Source organism: Apteryx mantelli, chromosome 28 (genome assembly GCF_036417845.1).
Source record: "Apteryx mantelli isolate bAptMan1 chromosome 28, bAptMan1.hap1, whole genome shotgun sequence".
NCBI classification, from domain to species: domain Eukaryota; kingdom Metazoa; phylum Chordata; class Aves; order Apterygiformes; family Apterygidae; genus Apteryx; species Apteryx mantelli.
Window position 1 is genome coordinate 4761386 of NC_090005.1, and position 22505 is coordinate 4783890.

At 47.6% G+C, this 22505-nt stretch overlaps 1 protein-coding gene across 1 annotated transcript in view; it reads left to right on the forward strand.

The window, feature by feature from the left end:
- Positions 1-9607: 9607 nt before the first annotated feature.
- The window catches only part of ASIC2 (acid sensing ion channel subunit 2), a 513526-nt gene continuing 500628 nt past the window's right edge, over positions 9608-22505 (forward strand). The window contains exon 1 of the mRNA XM_067312141.1: positions 9608-10186. Coding sequence (XP_067168242.1) covers positions 9623-10186 — 564 coding nt within the window. The 5' untranslated portion in view covers positions 9608-9622. The remainder of the gene's footprint in view (positions 10187-22505) is intronic.

Consider the following 22505-nt stretch of genomic DNA (forward strand, 5'->3'; position numbering starts at 1 on the left):
GTCCACCTTCAGCTCGGCTTGTGGTTGAGTAGCACTTGGCACAACAGGGCACAAGGTGCTGAGACTTGTGGGCACCACCCCAATAAGTGTCACAAGTGCCATGATTTCTGCAAGGACTGTGCAGAAATCGGTGCTGGAACTGGAGAGTTCCCTGTTGTGATGTCTCTACACAGAAGTCAAGGAGCAAATGGCTCATGAAAAGGACCTCTTCTCTCATATTTTAGGCAATTTGAAGGGATTTGTCTAGCCTGAGCAGATCCACAGAGCAGCAAGGCCTGTGCTGCGCAATTCTGCAGAGGGAGAACTCTGCCCTATGCAGCTGTTACTGCATCACTTTGCACTAACTTAAATTATATCCAAAAGGAATACAGAAGTTTCATGTATTCTTCCCCTCTCAAAAAGGGCAAGGATTTAGGAAGAGGCTTGTTCTATCAACGCAAAAACAGCTCCTCTCTGGAGTGGAAATAATCTTACTGAAAAGTAAATACTATAATCTGGTCTAGTTCCTGTCTCTGCTGCTTCTCAGATCATTGAATAAACATTAACTAACCCATCCAACACTCCCAAGGAGAGGAAAGGATTAGGTCCATTCAACGCACTGGGGAGCAGAAACAAATTAAATGATGTATTTGCACATAGCCAGGGCCTGAGCAGCCCGCAGGTGCTGGGAATCCAGCCACCATGCCACTTGGTTGGCAAACTTTGCCTTTTCCTTATCCACTGCTCCGGTTTACGTAATGACAGGTCTAACGAGGTCATATGATACAGCCTTGGCATAACTCCGTCCCCTAAATACAGTGTTTCTGGGAGGCTTTATGGGAGTTCTTTAAGTCAAGTCACGTCTCATCAGCTGCATTTCCCCCAGATCCCATTGATGAAGTCTCCACGGGGTTATGGAAATGGAAGTAAACAATTGTAGCCAAATGTAGTTGAAACAGAGTAAAAAACCTGTGTAAGGTGAGCAATGGAATCAGTTGGCCCTGTGCTGAGAGGGGTTTTGGTAGCCCTGTAAATCCTCTGCAATTTTGGCTGACTAAATCTTTTCCCTGTACACAGAGAAGTGGATGAACTGAGGAAAGGGCTGGCTGCCGAGTCAGAGGATGCTGTCCCGTGTAGGACCCCGGGACGTCTGTGCTGCTGGTCAACTCTAGGGCTGGCTTGGGCTGGGGTTCATGCTTCTCCTCTGCTACATTGCCAGCTAACCTGCCTGCTGGAAGGGCAGAGGCTGAGCACAACTCGTGCCATAATGTTGGCTCAATTCCCATGTGGGCATCAGTCGGGGCTGAGCACTACAGCCCACTGGCATCGCTGCTATCACAGCCCAGGAAACGGGGATGGGAGACGATGGGTGTTTTCACCTCTGCTCCCTGTCACCTTCTTATTCCAGTGATGGGACGTCACAGCTGATGGCAGCCTTAGCCCAGCAGAAGATCACATCTCTGTCCAGTTTGGGGTGGATGAGGACAAGCTGTGCCAAAATGGGCATCTTGGCTGGTGCTAACTGGCACCCTTGAGGGTTGCTGTGCAATGGACTAATTGCACAGCAATTAGTCTAATGGACTAATGGACTAATGGGTGCTAATCTCACCAGCAGTGGTGGGGCTGTTTGTGAAGCCCCTGTTACGGAGCAGTGAGGATCAGGGGAGTGTACCTCCACTACAACAGCCTCGGGCACCCTCATTATTTCACTCTAATTAATTCAAGCTGGGATTTGCTCTCGGTACAAATGCAAACAAAAGTTTTCTACCTGCTGACTTTGCAAAGTCAATCAGGGCTGGGAAATCCCATTGGGTCCTTGTGGCACTGAAGAGCAGCTCATGAAACGGGGGCTAGAGTTAGATTTGGAAACTGCTTGTTAGAGTAGTGCACCAGGAGTGGAGCCCAGTCCCTCTCTCTTTGCCCAAACTGTCCTGTTTTCAGGTTGGAAATCTCTTAACAGCTAGCTTCGCCATTAGGATACCAATATCTTCTCTTTTCTTCTGGCAGGAGCATGGTAGTGGTGCAGATCTCTCTTTGTCTGACCTGTTCATCATGTCCAAGAAGTTTTGAGTTTCCTGTTAGCAGCACTCCCCTAAGCAAATGTTACAGAGATATAAATCAGCCCCACATCAGGATCCCTAAACGTGGGTATCTCCATGTGTGCTGGGTGTCAGCTCCCTCTGCAGTCACTGGAGATCTGGTTGACCCAACCAGGAGAGTTGAGAGAGCAAATCAGCTCATGCTAAGCAGATCCTTCCCAGAGCCTCCATGGTGCTTGGTTGGAGCTTGGATCCCTGGGCCACTGGAGACACCATCATTGCGTCTCCATCATGCAAGCAGCACTGCCTAGACGTGGTTAGGTGCAGTGTTCACACTCGTGCACCTAAATGGCATTTTCTTCTGTATAATTTACTACACATCCTTCTTATGAGCACGTACAAACCAGTGGCTTGCACCAGGAGCGTATCCCCCACTTGTGGGAGCTGAAAGAAGTGCCTCCTAATGTGCTTGGGTTAAATGGAAATGGCATAGAGGGGTCCCCTCCGGTGGAGAGTGGAGGGCTGGTTGTCCCAGCTCGCTTGCCAGCTTCACTCCTTCAGCAGCAGGACAGCAATTACTTTTTAAGTTGTTTTTCTTGTTTTCTGAATTCTGCCGCTTGAGGAAAGACAAGCAGGATTGCTATAGCAATGAAATGATGGCTCCTTAATTCATAGGATTCCTTGTCTTCATTATTCCTAGAATCGTAATCCCATCTACCTTCTCTGGAGAGTTTCAGTTGGGAGCTGCATTGGAACTGAAGTAGAAGTTAAAAAGAAAGAAAAGATGATGAAGACATTTCAAGCAAAAGAATTTGAAAAAAAAAGTGTTTCGGTGAGTTTTTTGGCCTGTTTCATGTGCCGACAAAAACAAATGCCTGATGTTATCCAGAGAGAAGGGCCTGAAATGGTTCCTAAACTTGAATTATTCATGAATGATTCAAAGTGCTTTTATAGACTTTCTGAGGAACAAGAGTATCAGGCAGAACTAAAGCATATAAGTCAAAATAAAATCGTGTAAAGTTTAACACAGGGAACAAGTATAGTTTCAAGGACTAAATTAGCCAGCTATTTAAAAGGAGACTCACCAGAGGAAAATGTAGTTCTTATATTACATTTTTCATCCCCAAATCTCTAAGCCCAAGAGAACAGATAGAAGTATCATTACTTTCATTTTGTATATAAAGAAATGGAGAGCCGGGAAAATGAGGTAGCCTGCTCAAGATCACTCAACAAGGCAGTGGCACTATAGGACGTAGCTCTCCGGCCTCCGAAATTTTGGTCCCCTGCTGTGCCGACACCCGAGGGGGGTGGCCGGAGCGGGGTGCAGCGGCGGTCTGCCAGGGGCACCGTGCAATCGTGTGAGCTCGCTCCGTGTGCCGAGCAGGGGCCTCACCAGGCAGCGCTAATAGGAACATCTTCGAACTCCTGCTGGTGCACACGGCTCTGGAGAGAGGGGCCGGTAAATCTAAGTTATTGCAGAGAAGCCGGGAATGTCGGAGTGAGCGGAACAGGCGCCTATTGCTGAAAAACATTGCTGCAAATCCAATATTCCCTTTCGGTAATAAAATCTGTAGCTGTAACTCCGTCAGCCTGCAGACTCCAGGCTATTTCAGGCTGTGAGTAATCTCGGTGCCCTAGGGAAGCCGCTGAGCAGCGCCGGCACTCGGCCCTCTCCTCCTGGCTCCGGCTCCCATCGCCGACGAGATCTGGAGGCTGGAGGCTTGGCTTTGCCAGTGCTGAGCTGTTAATGTGTGTTAGCTTTTCCGCAGGCAGAGGAGGAGGAAGATACCCCAGAGGGTCCTCTTTGCTGCTGGGTGATGCTAGGCACAGCTGGTGGAGCGATATCTTCCAAAAAAATACTTCTTCCACCAAAAAAACCTGCTTTGTCGGCATTGACGCACTCCCTGGGAAAAAGACGTATTTGTGTCAGCACTTTTTTTGGGTGGGGGTGTGTGGGTAGGGATATCAAAATGAGGCATTGTGTTGTCTTCAAACACTTTCCTCTAGAGTCTTTCCTAAGTGCAGCCATCTGAATTTTTTGGTTTTCTTTCAAGGAGCCTTTTTTGCCTTCTAATTGCTTTTATTTTATACCTTATTATAAATCCAAGCATCATATTAAATACATGGAAATCCAATAAAAATTTCAATTTTTATATATATATATATATTAAAAAGCCATTTTACTGAGCCAAAGCTACTTTGGAAGGGATCAGATTTAATATCAGGGGAAACAGCAGCAGTCAACATTATGCTCCCATTTGGAAGGAAGACTCATTTAAGCAGCCGAGCTTTCTTTGCTAATGGAGCTATGGGTCCCCAACAGCTTGAGGACATTGGCAACAAGCAGTTTGGTGATGAGACGACCAAAAAAGGCTTGGGTAAGGCTGAGAAATGGAGTGAGTCCCATAGGACCATTAACCTCTTGAGAGAAGTTCTTTCTCTACCAGACGGGTAGAGAAAGCTCCCTGGCTTTCCTTCCAAATGCCCCTTGTACTTCTCTTTGGTGAAGCCCACAAAGATGGGGTGAGAGCAGCTTCCCATGAAGCTGTCCCCAGCAGCCATGTGGAAATGAGGATGGAGATGTCCTCATGGAGCTCAGTGTGGCTGATCCTGTGCAGCCACAGAAATGATCTCTTGCCCCAACCTGCAGCTGGGGCAGCAAAGATGACCCGCTCTCCTGGATTGCAATGATCTCCAGTGCTGAGGGAAGGGCTCTGGCCCAGGACGGTGGTGACCATGTGCTGAACCATGCAGGGGATCAGAGAATTGCTTTTCATTTAAAAAAAATCCCATTGCTCTGTGTGTAACGCCAGCTCTGCCTCTGCTGGTGCAAACCACCCGTCCAGGGCCTGCTTTGGGGGGACACCCTGGGCCAAGGGCTCAGGTGGAGCTGTGGCAGCAGAGGGGCTCACACAGGCTGGGGGACCCCTCTCCATCTCCTCCTCTCCCAACCCAAATAAAACCATTTCCCTTGTGTTTTATAGCTGGAAGCCCTTACCCTGGGCATTGCAGCATGTGCTTGAGACACAAGAGGGCAGGCGCAGGCTGTGCAATGAGAGAGGGATGAGGCTCTGCTCCCTGTGTCCCTCAGCCACCCCTGGCCCTGCTGCTCCCCCCCTCCATCACCCCATCCCTGCCTTCTCCTCTCTGTAAGGGGAAGAAAAAGGGGCTTTTAGGAGGCACATGTCTTCTGGCCCTGCCTGGTTCCTCAGCACGGGGCTGCAGGACCAGCTGTGACAGCGGGGCCAGCTGTGCCTTTCACCGCCATCCCCTCCGGGTCTCAGGACCACCCTGGATCCCACCCCTGCCTCCTCTGCTTGCCTCACCCAGGGGCCTTGCGCCAATTTTCCAAGCTCCCTCAAGCTATACTGCAAGGTGCTTGTCTGGGGCGGCTCCCTGCCCTTTTTTCCGAAGGAGAATTGAAGGAAAGGTTCATGCACAATGCTCGGGGTCCTTGCCCAGCTCCTGTGAGGTATCCGAACATCATGTGGCCAAAGGAGCACTGTGGGGAGGCTGTGGGGTCAGACCCTGGACTGCAAGCTGTCAAAGCCGCTTTCTCCTGGCTCCTTCCTCCCCCATGGAGGCTCTGCCCTTCCCCGAGCTGTCACTGAGGGAGGAGCTCAGGTCTTCTTGGCTGGGCTCTGCAAACCCAGAGGATTTCATGGGATGCCGGCCAGGCCGTTGGGACCCTGCCACTGCAGCAGTGTATGCACGCATGCATGCAGAGAGGTACGAATGCTCCTTAATACCCATTTCCCCCCATCTTTGCCTGCTTCACCCACAAGCGCAGCCCCAGGCACGACCCGGGCTCCTCTCCTAGGCTTTGGGATCACCTCGGCTAATGGCAGCCCCCATGCACAACCTGACACTGAGTCTGCAGGCTGTCTGTGGGGCGCTCACTGGAGAACGTCCATCCCACTGGTTCATCCCCAGCCCATGTGGGCCCCCCACCACTTCCCTCCAGGGTTATGGCATTGGGTAAATCCTGAAAAACTTCCCAGATCACTAATCAAGCCCACCAGCAGCAGAGAAGAGCCCAGCAAGCCTGCACCAGGGCCACGGAGCACTGCTGAGTGTGATGCTTTTTCTTGCAGACTATACCCAAAGCACTTCACATAGTTAAATAATAAAAGGCAGCAGATGGTATATGGTATGAATTACAGAAAACAGGATTGTAAAGGCAGCGTGCGTGGTGAATAAATGAAAGCATTAGTGCATCAGGCCAATAACACAGACGGAGGTGGGGGGGGAGGGAAGAGATTTGCAGACGGCTTGGTGGCGGGTGGGGAAGGAAGTCCATTCTTGCGAGAAAAATATCGTAGAGGGGGAATGCTCTCCTCCCTGCCCTAGGGAAAACTGTGAGGGCAAGAGGAGACCAGGCAGCGAGGTCTGCAGCCTCGGAATGGGGCTGCTATGGACACTCTGCCCTGAGCTTTTGTAATTCTGGTTCACTTGTTGCTTGGGTCTGCTCAGTGCTGCCTTCTCCATCCTTTCTGGAAAGGATGTGACAAAGTGGTCATCCCCTATGAAAAGCCACTGCTACTAGCTTATAGGCCCTGAGAGTGCTTGCGAAGCAACCCTGCTCTACAAAGGTCTCCGTACAGCGGCATGTGCTCAGACCGTGGCAAAGTTAGTGGCAGGGAGGCTGTGCCAGAGCAGAGGACCCTTCTTTGGGCGCTTGTTTAGACTATCTCATCTGCTTGCTGTCTGGAGTACGTGCTACAGAAAGATACAGAAGGTGTTTAAGGCCTGACCTTCCTAAAGAAGGCTGAATTTCTGCTTGAAAAAGAAGAGGCACAGCCCTGTTTATCCATAACTGGGCTTGCATCTAGATCTTGCCCTTCAATCATGAGCAGAGGTGCAGGAGGAGGAACTGACCATCATTTGCATCAAGGTTGATGGTATGTTCTACAGGGAGGAAACCAGCTTAGTGTGGCAGCTCCCACCCCCTTTGGACCCCAGCTGTCTGCAAGGGATAGCCATGGTCTACGTACAATCCTGAAGACTTCTGCTTATGGAAGGAGGGTTCAGCCTTTTGGGCAGTAACCTGGTGCTCTGAAAGACCTATTGGGAAATTCAAGTGATTGCAAGCTTTCTGGGTGACTGCAGCTAAGTCTTTTAGTCTCATTCTGCCTCAGTTTCCCTAGTGTAAAATGGAGATAATAATGTGCTACGTAGCAGCGCTGGGATGATCAGCTCAGAGTGAGAGACGCTCACAAAGGATGCTGTATGCTGGCAGATGCCACCGCTGAGCTTGCCTTTGGCTGCCAGGAGCAAATGCTGTTTCTGAGATAGCAAAAGCAGGAAGTGCCTCCTTAATGGTGTGAAAGGGGTGAAAAGCACAGGGTGGGGGGGAACAGAGTGACTCAGGGCCGTGCCAGCTAGTCTGTGGTCCAGGAAAGCCCGTCGGAGCAGCTTGCCTTCTGACTGCACACCATCGCCTGTGCTGGCAGAAGAGTTGCGTGAGTTGAGGAGAAACGGGAGTGGAGAGCGAACGCAGTTGGCAGACCCATTCCTGAGGCCACGTACGGCTGCTTCCCCCTGCCTTCACGGCACGGAGATTTCAGTTCATCTCCTCTGCGAACGGTTCTCATGGGAAGGTGAGGATGGACATGGGGAACTGAGGCACCTCTGTCCTGCTTGTGGCTTTGGGAAGAAGCGTGACTTTGTGCAAAGTGCAGAGGCTCTTTCAGGGCCATAATAACAGCACTTGGGGTTATAAAGTAAAAACTGGGCTCATTTTGCTAATGCTGCCTCTGACAATCTTTGGGCCTGACCTTGCGGTAACTTAAGGCAGGATTTCCTCGGTGGCTGAGAGCCGCAGTGCAGAGGGGAGCTGGGCATCCCACTGCAGACAGTGTTACAGCCTCTGTCTGTGCTTTGGCCTGCTGGTCCCACCTCATCCAAGCTGTGAAGGTCGCCTGCTGGGTGCTACATGGCCCTGAGGACTCCCCTCAGCTGCCCTTGTGCTAAGCGTACAAAGGCAGAAGCTGCTTTTTCCCTCTAGATCAGAGCAAGAGCAGGCAATAATATTAACACGCATAGAGACAACGCAGAGCGCAGTTACTCCTAACCCTACCTGAACCTGGACAGCTTGTTGTCTTTGGACCGTATAACACTGATCCCCATCTCCTGCAGCTTGCAGTAAGGATGCTGCCATGTATGGAGACCTCATTAGAGGATTTTGCAGTATCTGTTGGGTAGGAAACCTTCTGCAATTTCCCCCGTCCCCCAAACCTCCCAGCTGAGCTCACATCTGGGAGCATCTCCCACAAACAAATCCATCACAGCTGCCTTTCAGAGGCAAACGAAACATGTGGCGATCCTGCTAGCCCAAAGTCTTTTGAGTCACCCACAGGGTGAGCCTAGAGGCTGCAAGAGCTGCCCGCCAGAACCCTCCCTGTGCTCCCGACGTGGCTCGGCTCCCTTCGGACTCCCCGTCCCCAGCCTGAGCCGGGGTGCCTCCGGAGAACGGCCCCGCTCTCCCTGCCCTCCCCGCTGTTTCTCGCCTCTGCTGCGGGGCGCTGGGAAGCCCGGGAGCTCGGACAGGGAGGACCAGCCGCAGCAGATCGATGCATGACTCACAGCTATCAGCGTCGAGAGTCCTGAAGTAGAGGGAAGCTCTTAGACCAGGAGAGAAAAGACAGGAGAGATGGTGTAGCCCCTCTGCCCGCTCTGCCTCTCCCCTCCGAGTCCTGCCCTTTCTGATCTTGCTGCCTCGGAGCTGCTGCGCGGCAGAGAAGCAGCTTCGTGCTGTTGCTTTCTACCCAGCCGGACGCCTGCTCTGTGTGTGTGCGCATGGAGCTGAGCAGCAATTTTTTTTTTCCTCTTTTCTTTTTTTTTTAATCCTTTCCCATTCCCTCCCCCTTCCCCTCTCTTACTTCTCTTGCATTCTCCTTCTAAATTAGCCGTCCAGCTTTCGCTGAGAGAAGCCCTTGGAAACAACACTGGCAGCATAGGCTGGGTTTTTCTGGTGGTATTTTTTGGAGCCCTGCCCAAAAATGGAGGGGGACGGAGGGGTAGGAAGGAGGACAAACGTCTGAATCCAGCAGCTCGCAGCGTCAGAGCAAAAGCAAAATCACGCAGCCAGTCTGAAAGCCCCGCCGCTCTGCAATACCTCAGCTCGGGGCAGCGGCATCCTTGCGCTTTATGCACTAGTTAACAGGCTGCAAGCTGCCTCGACTTGTCTTAAACTCGCTCTCTCTTAATCTCATCTCTGTTCGGCGCGCGTGTGTGTGTGCATGTGTGTGTGTGTGTAGGGGGAGGACTTTATTTCCATTGGCTAGGCTTTCGCTTCCCACCCACATCTCTTCCACATCACCTTGGTGTCTCCCTAAATAAAACCAGCCCTTCTTATCGCGCCGAGGAAATCAAGAGCTAGAGTTTGAATGGATTTTATATAAATATTTACCCCCACGAAGCTACTGCTGAGCTTGTAGGATAAACTTGCAGCAGCTAGCCTGAGACTCTCCTTCTCTCTCCCTCCCCTATAAGGGTTTAATTACTTTCAAGAGGGGAAGGGAGGGGAGGGGAGAGATCCAGACCCCAGTGCTTGCTGGAGACTGACCCAAAAAGCACTGCCAGGATTTAACCAACTATCCCTCATGGATCTGAAGGACAGCACCAGCGAGGGCAGCATGGGCAGCCTGCAGCCTTCCAGCATCCAGATTTTTGCCAACACCTCCACGCTCCATGGGATCCGTCACGTCTTCGTCTACGGGCCAGTGACCATCCGGCGCCTGCTCTGGACCTTGGCCTTCGTGGGCTCGCTGGGTCTCCTCCTGGTGGAGAGCTCAGACCGGGTGGCTTTCTACTTCTCCTACCAGCATGTGACCAAAGTGGATGAGGTAGTCGCAAACAGCCTGGTCTTCCCTGCTGTCACCATCTGTAACCTCAATGAGTTTCGCTTCTCCCGGCTCACCACCAATGACCTGTACCATGCTGGAGAGCTCCTGGCTTTGCTCGATGTCAACCTACAGATCCCCAACCCCCACCTGGCTGACCCGGCTGTCTTAGCCATTCTCCAGGAAAAGGCCAACTTTAAGCAATATAAACCGAAAGTTTTCAACATGCAGGAGTTCCTGGCACGGGTTGGCCATGACCTGAAGGATATGATGCTGTACTGCAAATTCAAAGGCCAAGAGTGTAGCCATGAGGACTTCAAAACTGTGAGTATAAGCAGACATCTGCTCCTGTTCTCTTCTCTGGGTGTGCAGACAGTGGTGGTGTTGCAGGACCAAGGCAGCATTTGAGGTCACTGGCCAACCTGCCTGGGCATGGTGCGATGAGTGAATGGTGTCTGCTAGGCTCTGACATGGCAGAGAAGGAGGAAGCAGCCTGTTGAGTTGAAGTTTGTTTGCTGGAGTCCTTTATGCGCCGCTCCACAGCCACAGGCGGGAACCAGCCCTGCAGTGGGCTTGCAGGCAGGAGCAGCCCTCTGTCAGACAGGCCCACGCTTCCTAGGAGGCTGCTTGGTGTCAGACCTGGGTGCCAGATGGGTCCTGCTGAAGCGCTGAGCAAAGGAGGGTGTGTGAAGGTCTCTTGCTATGGTCAGTGAACATTAGCCAGCTAAAGAGAGGGCTGGATAGAGTCCGTTGAGAAAGGCAGGTGTTTTGGGGATGAGCTGAGCTCTGTCCATTATCCAGTGGTATTTCCCTGGGTGTTTGTAGCCTTGTTGAAATTGTGGCTTACGATCTAACTGGAAGGGAAATATTTCTGCTTGTTTCTTGTGGTCATAAATCCCAGTCTGCTGTGCAATGTGGGCGACAGCTGGGTCCTTTCCTGGTGCTATGTTAGAGTGAGAGCGAGGGAAAAGAAGAAAAGAAATCAGGCTCTGGTCTGATCCCAGTCTGTTCTCAGGCTGGCAGGGAGGTAGAGTGAGTTGTGTAGCTGGAGGTCCTGAGGGAAGCAAGCACTGCTCGCTGTACCGATTCTGGATGACACCCTGATGGCAGTACGGGCTGGCCTGTGCAGTTTGGCTGGCAAAAAGTATCAGCTTAAAATAAAAATAAAAAATAGGTTGCCTAGAAGAAGTAACGACACCTGCAGACTGCAATGCTGGGAGCAGGGTGGCAGCAGGGTGGGAGGGATGGCGTGTCCCCGTGTGGTGTCGGGTGGGAGGTGACGGTGCCATGCTGGGGAAGGACCGGAGGAGGGGGAAGGACCAGAGGGGTCTGCTCTCCCCAAGCGTGTGGTTTGATTCCCACCTCAGCAGAGCTGTCAGCGTGTGCTGGGGTCTGGGCTAAGCCTGTACTTTGTTCTCAGGCCATGCTGGCCAGTCCCTTTTCATTGATTCAGCAGGTTGGGGGATCTGGTAATCCAGGAGTCAGTAACGGTGACAGCTTTCAGCCGGGTGTTTCTCTGGGACCAGCGCTGCTTGTGCTTTTCACTGCTCACTGTTCTGCAAACAGACAGGTGCCATAGCGGCTTTCGTGATGCTCTAGTTTGTCACCAGGATTTTTGTCTGTCTCTAGGAGGAGGGAATATTTTGTGTCTCTGCTGCTTCTGGATCTCCCAGCTTATAAGTCCAACTGACTCATGCTACAAAGTCATTGCCACTGCATGGACTGTGCTCTCTTTCATTTTATGTCTCAGTTATGGTCTGACAATGCCCCTTACGCCCTACCCGTCCTGCCCATCCAGGCAGACTGCTCCTTTCCTTCTGCTCCTTGGGCAGATCTGAGAAAAGCTTGGGTCACTAAAGTCATAGGAAGGTATCAAGACAGACATTAAGCAAAGAGGTTGCCAAAGAATAGCCATGCATGACTAAACCTGGAGAATGGGATAGAAAAGGAGACACAGATGCAAGAGTCCAGGGGACAGAAGAGTTGAGGGAATGAGGACAGATGCCAACAGGATGGACAGACCCTCCCCTCACCATAGCAAGGGAGTGGGGAGCTGGAGGAATTCTGTCCGTAGTTTTCTCAGTCTTGTACAATGCAATAGATACCAGCCAACAGCAAAAGCCTCAAACCCAGCAAGCAAGCAGCATGTTCAAAACATCTGCATGACTTAAAAACGAGGTCCTGTTTTCAGCTGAGATGGGAGCTCTTGGCAGCCTCCCTGGGACACAGTGGGGTGTAATCTCTGTGGCCATGTAGTTGTTGATAGCTGCATTCTGACACAATGATTTTTCCATGGGGGACACTAGCTTCCAGAAAAACAAAACTTTCTCAGGCTGCCTTATAAATCCTTGCTCTGCTAAATCAGGTTAGGGCCAGCTAGAAGAGGATGGGGTACTATGCACTGACAATGCTTGTCCTTGTCAAAGTGCTCCAGCATTTCAGAAACACGGCTTGGAGGTTATTTGCGGTGAGCTACAGTCTGTTGGACTGTTCCCAGAAGGGACATCCAGATCCTTTTTCAGCCCAGATGTATCTGAAATGCAGTGAAATACTTCAATCCATTCTGCCAAGCAGCTCCTAGATGATCCAGAACACAACAGCTTCATAGTTTTGCTTTCTGTGCCGAACACAGTCATTTGAGGCACATGCAGGTGTTTCAGTCTTACAGACTCCAGGCATTCCCTCAGGTTAGCGAAATCCAGGGAGTGGTACTCAAAAGCAACTCAACAGTCCTGTTCTCCATCCAGACTTTACCTCTAAGAGACAGCAGGCAGCAAAAAATGTATGTTTGAAAGTTGAGTAGGTCTTTCCACAGGGTGCCTGATGTAAATGCCTTTGAACTGCCTCCATGTTGAATCAGAACCTCAAGTTCTGGATGAATTTTGCATTTAATCATCAAGGACCTGTTGCAGCTTTGCATATAGGCTGCGTGACATCCCATCCCTCTATTCCACTGCATTACTGGCTGGCAAAGGAGAGAAGCACCATCACCGAAGTTTGATTTCTTTACCATCCCGTTAGGAAACATGAGGTAGAGCTCAGAGCAGTTTTGTAACATGTCATCATGCTGAAGGACTCCAGTTCTCTTTTTAAACTCCCCAGATTCATGCACCTGGGAGCAGAAAAGGCAGGAGCGTTGCAGTAGGAAGCTGCATCAAAACACTTAACTCTTAACACTTAACTGAACTTGGTGTAGGATTGCCCACTGGTTAGTTGTCACTTGTGGTGTATATGTGCATGTTGTGTGCAGTGTGTCTCCAGCTCAAAGCTGTAACAAAGCACACCTTGTTTGTGCTGCGTGGGAAAATGGGAGCTGTAATGGCAGTCTCCTGACACACGAGAAAACATGACTTTACCCGTCTTCCTCCTCCACTTCTCCTCTTCGTTTCTCTGTCACTGATTTATTAACAGGATTTGAGCTGTGCTTTCCTTACACTCTCTGTTTCTTCTCTTCAGAATAATGTCTTTCAGACAATGGTTACCCATATTATGGTCTGCTTAGAGGGGTGAGTCCTCTCAGCTTTGCTGCAAGGAGCCATCCAAAGGGAATGGCAAGGACTTAGGAGAGTATGTGCTGATTCCTAAGCTGGCATTGAAATGCATTGAACAGCAGATAAGATAATGCAGACCTCTGCTGTGGGTAAAGTAACAAAGAACAGCAGATTATCAGAACACACTTTAGCAAACCCATTCCCTTAGAGTATTTGGAGCAGGGAAGCCTGATAGCAGCAGCAGCCAAGGAAATCCCCTCCTTTTTTGTGTGCATTGCTCCTCCCAGGAGGTCTCAGTTGAAAAATGACCTCAGAGATGGCATTTTTCTAGAGGAGCTGTGCTCATGCTACTCGAGCAGCCTTGTGACATTAAGATCTTCCCATTCTACTGCTGATGTTGACCATGGCACAGCTGTGGCTTGTCAGCCCCGGACACACAGCTGTGATTTCCAGGGTATCTCTGTGGGTGTGCTGGACAAAGCCTCTTTCCTGGGCCTGTTGTCTTGGCTCATGCTCCTTTGCTGTTCCAGCCTGGGATGAACAGAGCAATGGCAAAGGGAGTCTTGCAGGGGTTTTTTGTGTATAGCACAGCAAATGTGTGCAGTAACAGGGGAGACAAGTCTGGTGCAAAAGAAGGGATGACTAAGGGGATAATCTGAGTGATGGAGACCATGAGCAGCAGGGGGAATGAGATATCTCAGTGCCACCTTGCTGAGGACATTAGCCCAGCAGCCAAGCCTTGCCTGGTGTTTTCAAGAGGATGGTAGTGGGGTGCATTTTGGTGTGTGAGCACTTTTTTCTGTCATGTCATTTGCTAAAAGGAATGTATAGTATGTGCTTCCTCGCACATCCAATTCATTCAGCGGTAACACAATAACTTAGCTTGTGTCTGCTATGCCTTCGTTGCTGGATGTCTATTTATTTTCAGTGGCCATGACAATCTAAGGATATAACTCATTTATTTTCAATACACATTCTTACCAGTAGACAGTGTCCACATAATGGAGAGCACCTCATGTAAATACTTCTATTTTGAGACACAAGTATCTCTCAATCTGTCTTTCCCCATGCATTACTTTTTTCTCCTGTTCTCTCTAGTGTGTCCACGAGTGCAGTATCTAATAAATAGCTGTTGCTTTTTAGTCTGATTGGTCCATTCTCATCTTCTATTACACAACTTCAACTTTCCTCAATATAAAAGCTTCAGAATGGTGGTTCTTTCATTTGGACAAACATTACCTCCTTTATATTTTTTCTTTCTATCAATTGTGGCTGTTTTGAAAACTTTGCCTCAGAATCTGTTACAGATGCCATAATGAGATCTGGGATTTTGTGTTATCTTTCACACAAATAGATGGGTTTTGCCTCTAGAGCAGAGAGCAAATCTTTATGCAGCTTTGTCAGTCTTCAGTTTGTACACATCACTGAATTTTGTTGCATAGGCAAAGGAGGGAGTGTGGGGTTCGACGTTCCTTATGTGCCTCAGCTGAATGTCTAAAGGGATGTGGATTGCACCTGGGTCACAGATGTCTGGTGGATGTGTTAACCATGTCCTTGAGAAATGCAGGCCCTTATTCTACCCAAGGTTTGCCTTGACTAAGTTTCTCTGTCTCTCAAACATCTAGCTGTATAATGATTGGGTTTGTATTCCCTTTTTTTATTACTCAGTAGTAGGATAATGCTTTAAAATTCACCCAAAATTTTCATGAGAGTTGTGATGAACATCTGTTCATTAAGAAAGCTTCTTGGGTCCAGAATGGATTTTGGGATTAAAATCAAAAGAAGAGAAGGCTGTAGAACATCATTGGGGTCTTTTTATGGTAAACACAAATTCAAGTCCTTTAATATTAAAAGCATTTACACTGGATGAAACAACTCCCACAGGAAGGCAATTCAGAAATCTGGTTGTAGGTCATTTAGTTAGGATGTGGGTGAACCATGTTAGAGGTGTTGGTCTGACTCAAGACCTGAGCAGCACAGCAGTAAACTCTTCCTTGTTTTTCTTTAAAAAGGTCTGTGTTTTTCCCCAGTTTGAGCTGTTTCTTGACTGGGCACACTTCCCTCCCTCTCTAGCGGTTTGAGATGGGAAATAATCTAAAGACTTGAGATGCTTCAGAAATGAGCACAGCTGAAGTATCAGATACAGCTGGAGATCAGAGGGTTGCGAGTGCAAAGGGAGATGAGATACAGTGAGGGCCCTGGAGGAGGAAAGTCAAAACAATTCTCTGTTTAAGAGCCAGCTGTGGGCTCAGCTCTCCCTTGCTTATGGCCTTGGCTTACACTGCGTACCCAGCCACTTAGTTTGAGGGAGAGCAAGAATTGCTCTTGTCTTTTAAGTGATTTCCCTTCACCACAATTATTCATCAGGCTGCTGAAAGACAGCTCCTCCGCTCCCAGTTCGTACCACACCTGCCAAAGAACTCACACTCAAAATGGCATCTGGAGCTTAAGCAAAATGCAAATGCCAGCCTTGAGAGTGGGTAGAGACCGACGCTCTCAGATGAGGAAGAAAACTTGGGGAAGAAGGATGTCATCAGAGTTGCAAGGACAGAGGAGCTGTTTGTGAGGGCTGCAGAGTTTTTATAGACTCTTTTTGGAAATTAATGGGGATTTCCTATGCATTGGAAATATCTAAGTCTGTCTTCCTGCACCTCAGCTGTCCTACACGAAAAATGGGGAGAAATTGCCCTTGTCTTTCTCCCAGAGACAGTGAGAACAAAGGCGTTGGAAAGCTGTTAAGAGGCAGGGTTGTGAAAATTATAGAACAAGAATGATGAATATCTTTCAGTTACTGTGTCCTATTGTCTCCTTAGCCTGTGGCTCTCTGTGACTAACAGAGTTCATCTCACAGGGTCTCCCTGACAACTGGTCTGGGACTGAGGCCTCCTGGGAATAGTTAGCCGTCTGAAGTGGAGGAAGGGTAAAATCACAGGAAGCATTTAAATGTACTTATACTATTTCTGTATGAAGTGAACGTAAATCTAGTCATGCCAGAAACTCTAAGTGAAGGTCAGGAAAGACCAGGAACATATTAAAAAAAATCCAGCATGGTTTCCCTATGGATAGGCAAATAGGAACTACATAGTTTGTTCTGACCTTCTTCCAAACACTTTATGCGCGTCCCTCTTGGAGACTTCATGACAAATAATAAATAACCTTCCAGATGTTCCTGTTCACAGAATCTTTGTGCTTATCTGACCAAGTGCAATGGTGCCACGTTTGAAAATATATGATGTGATGGCTGCTGTGAAAACATTGTATGAGTTTACTCTAAATGTTCCTCGCAATGACCTGACCATCATGGTTCAATTTCCATGATCTTTGTGGAATGCAGTAGTCACAAATCAAAAACAGTGGTCGTAAACTGACACAGGAGAAGTTCTTACTTGATTAAAGGAAAAAACAGGTCTGATTTCAGTGTTGGCCTAGATGGATCTCCTGAGGTCTCTTCCAGCATGATTTATTCTATGACCCTATAATAAAAACTGGATGCATTCCTGCTTGCTTTTGTACCCATTTGCTGTTGGGCGTTCTCATTTTTTTCATGTTCAGCTCACCCTCAGGCTTCATTGAAAGTATCAGGAAAGAGAGGCAGTTTTGGAAGGTAGTTATCTTCCCTTCCATGAGCTTCTAAATCCTTGCATATAAGTTAGAGTTCACATTTCTGAAAAAGATTGCCCTAAAAAGCACTGCTGTTGATCACTGTTTCTGCATCAAGCATCTGAGGTGTTCAGAGCTCTGATTCCTTAATGAATCTGTCATTGTTTCTTTGAGTGAGCTCCTGTCTTTTTCCATCTCCTGATACCATCCCTGCTTGCTTTGAAAGGAGACATCTGAGATTCCCAGAAAAAACTCTCAGATGCAGCATTCACCTCCTCTTGACTGAGAAAATGTGCCTTGCAGCTTCTGAGGAGAGCAGCCGGCTGCACAGCAGCAGGGCCAGCGAGGTCATCTGAGGCATCTAAGGCTCCTCTGGCAGAGCCCGGTGTCTGCGAGCTCTGCACGGCAAGTCCCTCCTACGCCTTCGCAAAAGTGTTTGTTAAAATAATTTATACCTGGTGTGCCAGCCAGACTCCGCTTGGCTGGCTCAGCAGAATTACGCATTACATGTATTTGTCTGTCATGGGGGAAGCATGGTCAGGGTGCTGGGCTGAGATATGGAAGACCATGGTTCGAATCCTTGATTTGCCAGGTTCCTCAGGGACCTTTGAGCAATTAGACTCAAAAGCCTAGAGGCAGCAGATACTGACAGTAGCGAGAATCATGCTGTGGAAGGCCTGCAGGACTGTTTCTGAATTCCTTCTCTCTAAGAGACACTACAACTACCCTGTCTCAAAGGCTGGTGGTGTAAGGATGGATGTGCTAAAAGGGAATAAATTGCTATGTGATAAGGTGGGCCCTAACAGGATATCAGGCAGATACATTGTCATCATGGCTGTACCAAGTTTATATAGCAAGAAATAGTGAGCATTTGGCCCAATCATCCTTTTAGGACTGATAAATTCAGAGTGGTTTGCAGCAGATACAAAGCACACAGCCTAACTCTGGTGACCTAAGAGGACAACATCTTCTGTTCTCCTTGCCTGCTGCCCCTGTGCCTCCAGGGCATACAGTGATCTGAGGAGAGAGGCACAAGTAACAACCCCTGTGCCAAGCAGAGCCAGGTGGCAGTGGCAGTGCTGACTGATTCATGCCAGATCCTTTCCCTCTTGTTGGCATCTCTGGATGAGTCATTCTGATCACAAATCCAGCATGCTAGATGCGAAACCTCCATGTGAAGGGTCTCCCTGTCACGTGGCTATCTGTAGGAAAAGTCCTTTGGAAAAAAACATCCATGAGAAGCTGCTTCTTGCCTACAAGATTAGCACAGCTCTCGGAGACCTGGGTGTGGAGCACAACACAGGTACTCCCCTTGCTTCCAGATGGTGGAAAACATGAACTGTGGCTATATTTGCAGGTTACAAAAGTCAGCAGCAATTTTGTGACCTGCATCGGCTAAGAGGCTAACCAAAAACCCCCCCTCTGAAACCAAGAACAAATTAAAAAACCCTTAAATGCTTAAATGTGTATCCTTTATTTAGGGATGTGCATAACTTGAATGGTTTTCTAAAAGCTCTTTGGGATTTCCAGACCTGCAAATCACTGTGGGGAAACTTCTTAGGGACCATAAACTCAACAAGCTAAGATGGAAAATGTAGCTAGATGAGGTGGACATGTCTGTCTCCATCTGGCATGGATTAGTCTATGAGACCAGTACCAGAAGGAAAAAGTGCCCCTTGGAGGTAAAAAGAAACTGTGACTCATTTAAACAGGTTGACACTAGTACGCTCAGGGCCGATCAAGAAACAATTTCTACCCAACCGTGAATATTTAGAACTGAAGCATAATCCATTATTTGAAGAAAAGCTGAATTGTTTTGATCATTTGTTCGTGGTGTTGTTGTTGAATAAGGGATTTAGCCTGTGTGTTAAGTCAGGGAGGTGTGAAGTGAAGTGAATGGTAATGGAAAATGTACATACATTTGCTCACAGTGAAATAGAAAAAAGGAGATTTAATCTGTATTTGGTTAGATTTCCAGAGGAGAGCTAGTCACAGAGGGAACCAGGGCTATCCAGGTGTTTTTAAGTACAATAGAAGTTGCTCAGTTGCTTGCTCCTGTCAGATGAACCAGTTCTTTGCTGACCTCTGTTTTTCTTCCTCTGTTGCACTGGTTCCCAGAGATGGGAATTTGGAAAGAAAATCATAAGTAACAAAGACCAAGACAAATTCAGTCTGGCCACTTGGTACTTCCTTGATCTGAGCCCAGATCAGTTTGACCTGTTCATGAGAAGGTGATTCCAAGCTTTGCCCAAGCAGGGTGAGCTTCATGACAAGCCTATTGGCTTTTTTTTCAGTCAGTCATGAGTTTGCTCAGATCTCACTTCCGGTGCGAGTTTGTTGGGAAATGGAGTTTGTCCTGAGGGAATCCAAAAGTTCTAAGTTTGTTTTCATTCCATAGCTCAGAAAAACGTGTTGAAGGCCAAAAATTTTAGTGGGATAGTGTTTTAGCTGTTTCAATGATGTTAAAGACTTTGATTTCTAAATTAATGTAATATAAAGATGGGCATGAAATTAGAAAAGTGATTGCCTTTTCAAAGGTTTTGACATTACTGAAGGAAGAAAGTCAAAACAATCCATTTAGACAATTTCTTGTTTCACATTTCACCCAGCTCCTCTTCCCATGCTCCCTGAAATCCTGCGCTCACACAGTGGAGGCCAGTCATGCAGGGACTTCACCATGATTCCTGATCCTCAGACAGATGGCTGAATCCCATGACAGTAATTCAAATGGTTTGCTCACCTCAATGTCTGAGAGAAGGAGATGAGAATAAATAAACCCAAGCAAATGCTCTCTTAAGACTTAACTACATGTACTTTAGGCAGGATAATATTTCCAGGGTCCAAATCTCTGCCAGCATGAAGGGCGACTTACTCCCCCCAGTTTAAGGTGAAAATAATGAGCTGAAGCCCTGGTACAGCACAGAAAAGCGTGTAACTGCCTGCCATTGAGGAATGCCACTTGACAAACATAATTGCAGTGTGCCATAGGCAGGACAAAAAAGGACTAAATCCATTGAATTGATTGCAGAGAAGAGCTAATGACCAGTGGGAGGAATTAACGTGAGCTTAACCCTTAGGTAGCTAAACTTTCAAGACCACGCTCCACTGCTCCCTGGCACTAAAATGGATGGTCTGTATAGAAACATCCATTAGAGAGGCTATGTTCCTTCCACTGCCACCTGCTACATTTTGGAAGAGCAGCATGTGCGATCCATCTTTGCCTATGATGCACAGAACAGCAGCATTAGTCGCACTGTTAACGCATTTGCAGTTTTCCAGCTATTAGAAAGACCTGTGGCAGCTGAATAAGGATATCAGAGAGGGTTCTTTTTTTCTTTTTTTTTAATGTGAAAATACGAATCAGAAATGTTACTGTGAAGCCTGCTGGGAATTGCAGTTTCAGAGGCTCCCATTTTTCTCTGGACACACTGCTTGGGATATGTTCCCCAGCATAGAACATGATCTCCTCTTTCACTGAGATGTGATGCCTGGTTATAGGAATCACCTGATCTTGATGTATTAAATTTTTGCTTTGAAACATCTCAGGTTTAGGGATTCTTCCTTTTTTCAATGGTAAGAAACAAAAACTGTCCACTAAAGGAGGTTTTGTGAAAACTGTTGTTGCCTCTCAAACAATTTTCCCATCTAAAAGAATCTTCATGCAAAAAGTTGGGCCAGTTTTCATAAGTAACATGACCAGCTAAGGTGTGGATGTCACATGAAGAGAAAGAGTTGGTGTGTCAGATGTGAGCCCTATACCTGTTGGTTGACTGCTGCATTTTTTGTACTCCAACCCTTAATGAATCCCACAGCCATCAATCCTTTAATAGGTGCTCCAAAAACACTTTAAGTGGCCATTACCTAATGCTAAATTATGATGGAGCATCTCCTGGAATACATGTGACATCCACATGAATAACAAATGAATTTGTTCCTGTCAAGGCAATGACAACAGATTGCAATTGAATTAGCACGAGTGCTGTTTGCTGCTCTACACTACCTGGAATGAGTCCTTTGCAAGGTGCACGTAATTACAGGAACAAAAACAATGTGACAGCGGAGGGATGCCGTCTGTGTGAAGATGGAACAGTATAGACAGCCATTTAGGAAGAGCTGTGGGAGAAAGAGAGTCCCAGGCTGACAAGCCAGTCCTATTGCTATTGGATCCCAGTGGAGTCTGCCTAACCAAAGACTTTAATGAGAGCAAGGTTAGGCTATTAGCCCTGATGATTGCATCCTTCCCTGGAAAAAATTCTCTTCTCGTTATCACTTGGTAGTACAAAAAGATCCTTAGAGGAAATCAGGCCTATGATGTTGTCTTTATGCATGTGCATCTCTCCAGGGGAAAACAGATTGAGGAGGAAAAATGGTTTTTCTATGGAGTTTGTGCATGATACTAGAAAACTGCACAATGGTCTTCTTGGTACTGATGCAAATAGGATGGGAAGTTTCTAAAAAATCACTTCTCTGCTGGCTGTGCTAGTGTTCAGAAACTTGTGTTTCATTTCTGGGTCTGTTGACATGTTGTGTCAGGTTAAGCTGTGGTTGTCAGCTCCCTGTTCTCAATCTTTGTGGTGTATCTGGAGGGGTTGTGCATGGCAGGGTTTGAAGTGGCAGATGAAATGAGGAAAAAAAGGAAAAGGGGAGAGCAACAGGGGAAGAGGGAAGGTGAGACAGAAATGGGAGAAAACTATGTTTGTGACATGGAGAAGAAGCTGTGCCTCGAGGTTGGCTTGAAGAAAAACAAATTTGCATCAGAAGCAACCATGGGTTTTGGAAACAAAGACTGATGAGCCTGGAATTGGTCTGAATGTTTCCATTGAAAACTTTCCATCAGAAAATGCTGTCTGGAAGCAAAAAATTGCTTTCCTAAAGTTACACTGACTGAGATGAGATTTCCCATGAGAAAAATGAAAGCCTTTTGTCTCAAAGCATTTCTATTTTCCGTTAAATTAATTTTTAAAAAAATCTCAGAGCAAAACTAAATGATAAAACCCTGGGATGTCTCATTAAACGGATGTTCTGATTTTCAACTAGTTCTAAATTAAGCAATAGAAAGAGTCACCCAGAGCTGTGGGACTTTCCACAACTTGGAACCTCTACGTGAAGGCTTGTAATTTGTGACTAGTAGGTCAGGTGCATCCCAAGCTCTATTTTACATGGTTTGGGGGGGCAAAAGGTGGCGTCACACTATTAGTAAAGGTGAGCTCTGAGTTACGTGCTTATATGCGGCACATCTCAGATGTCTGAAATGCCTATGTGGCTTTCTTTGAAGAAGGAAGCATGCTCTGCTTTCAAATGAGCACACATGTCTTTCAAAGGACATGTTTCAGTGCAAGGTACCTTCTGAAAGACCATCCTCTGAGCTTTCTGGAGATAGTTCATCTTTAGTCTTATTTCCTGATAATAGAAGGTTTCAGCAATTGCCTTTCATCTCTCCTTCCTTCAAGGACTTTGAAAAGCATCAGCTAATTTTGATTCAGTTTGAAAGAGCCATAGAAGTCTCAAAGACTGAGATTTCTACAAGTTGCATGAAAACTGGCACCTGAGAG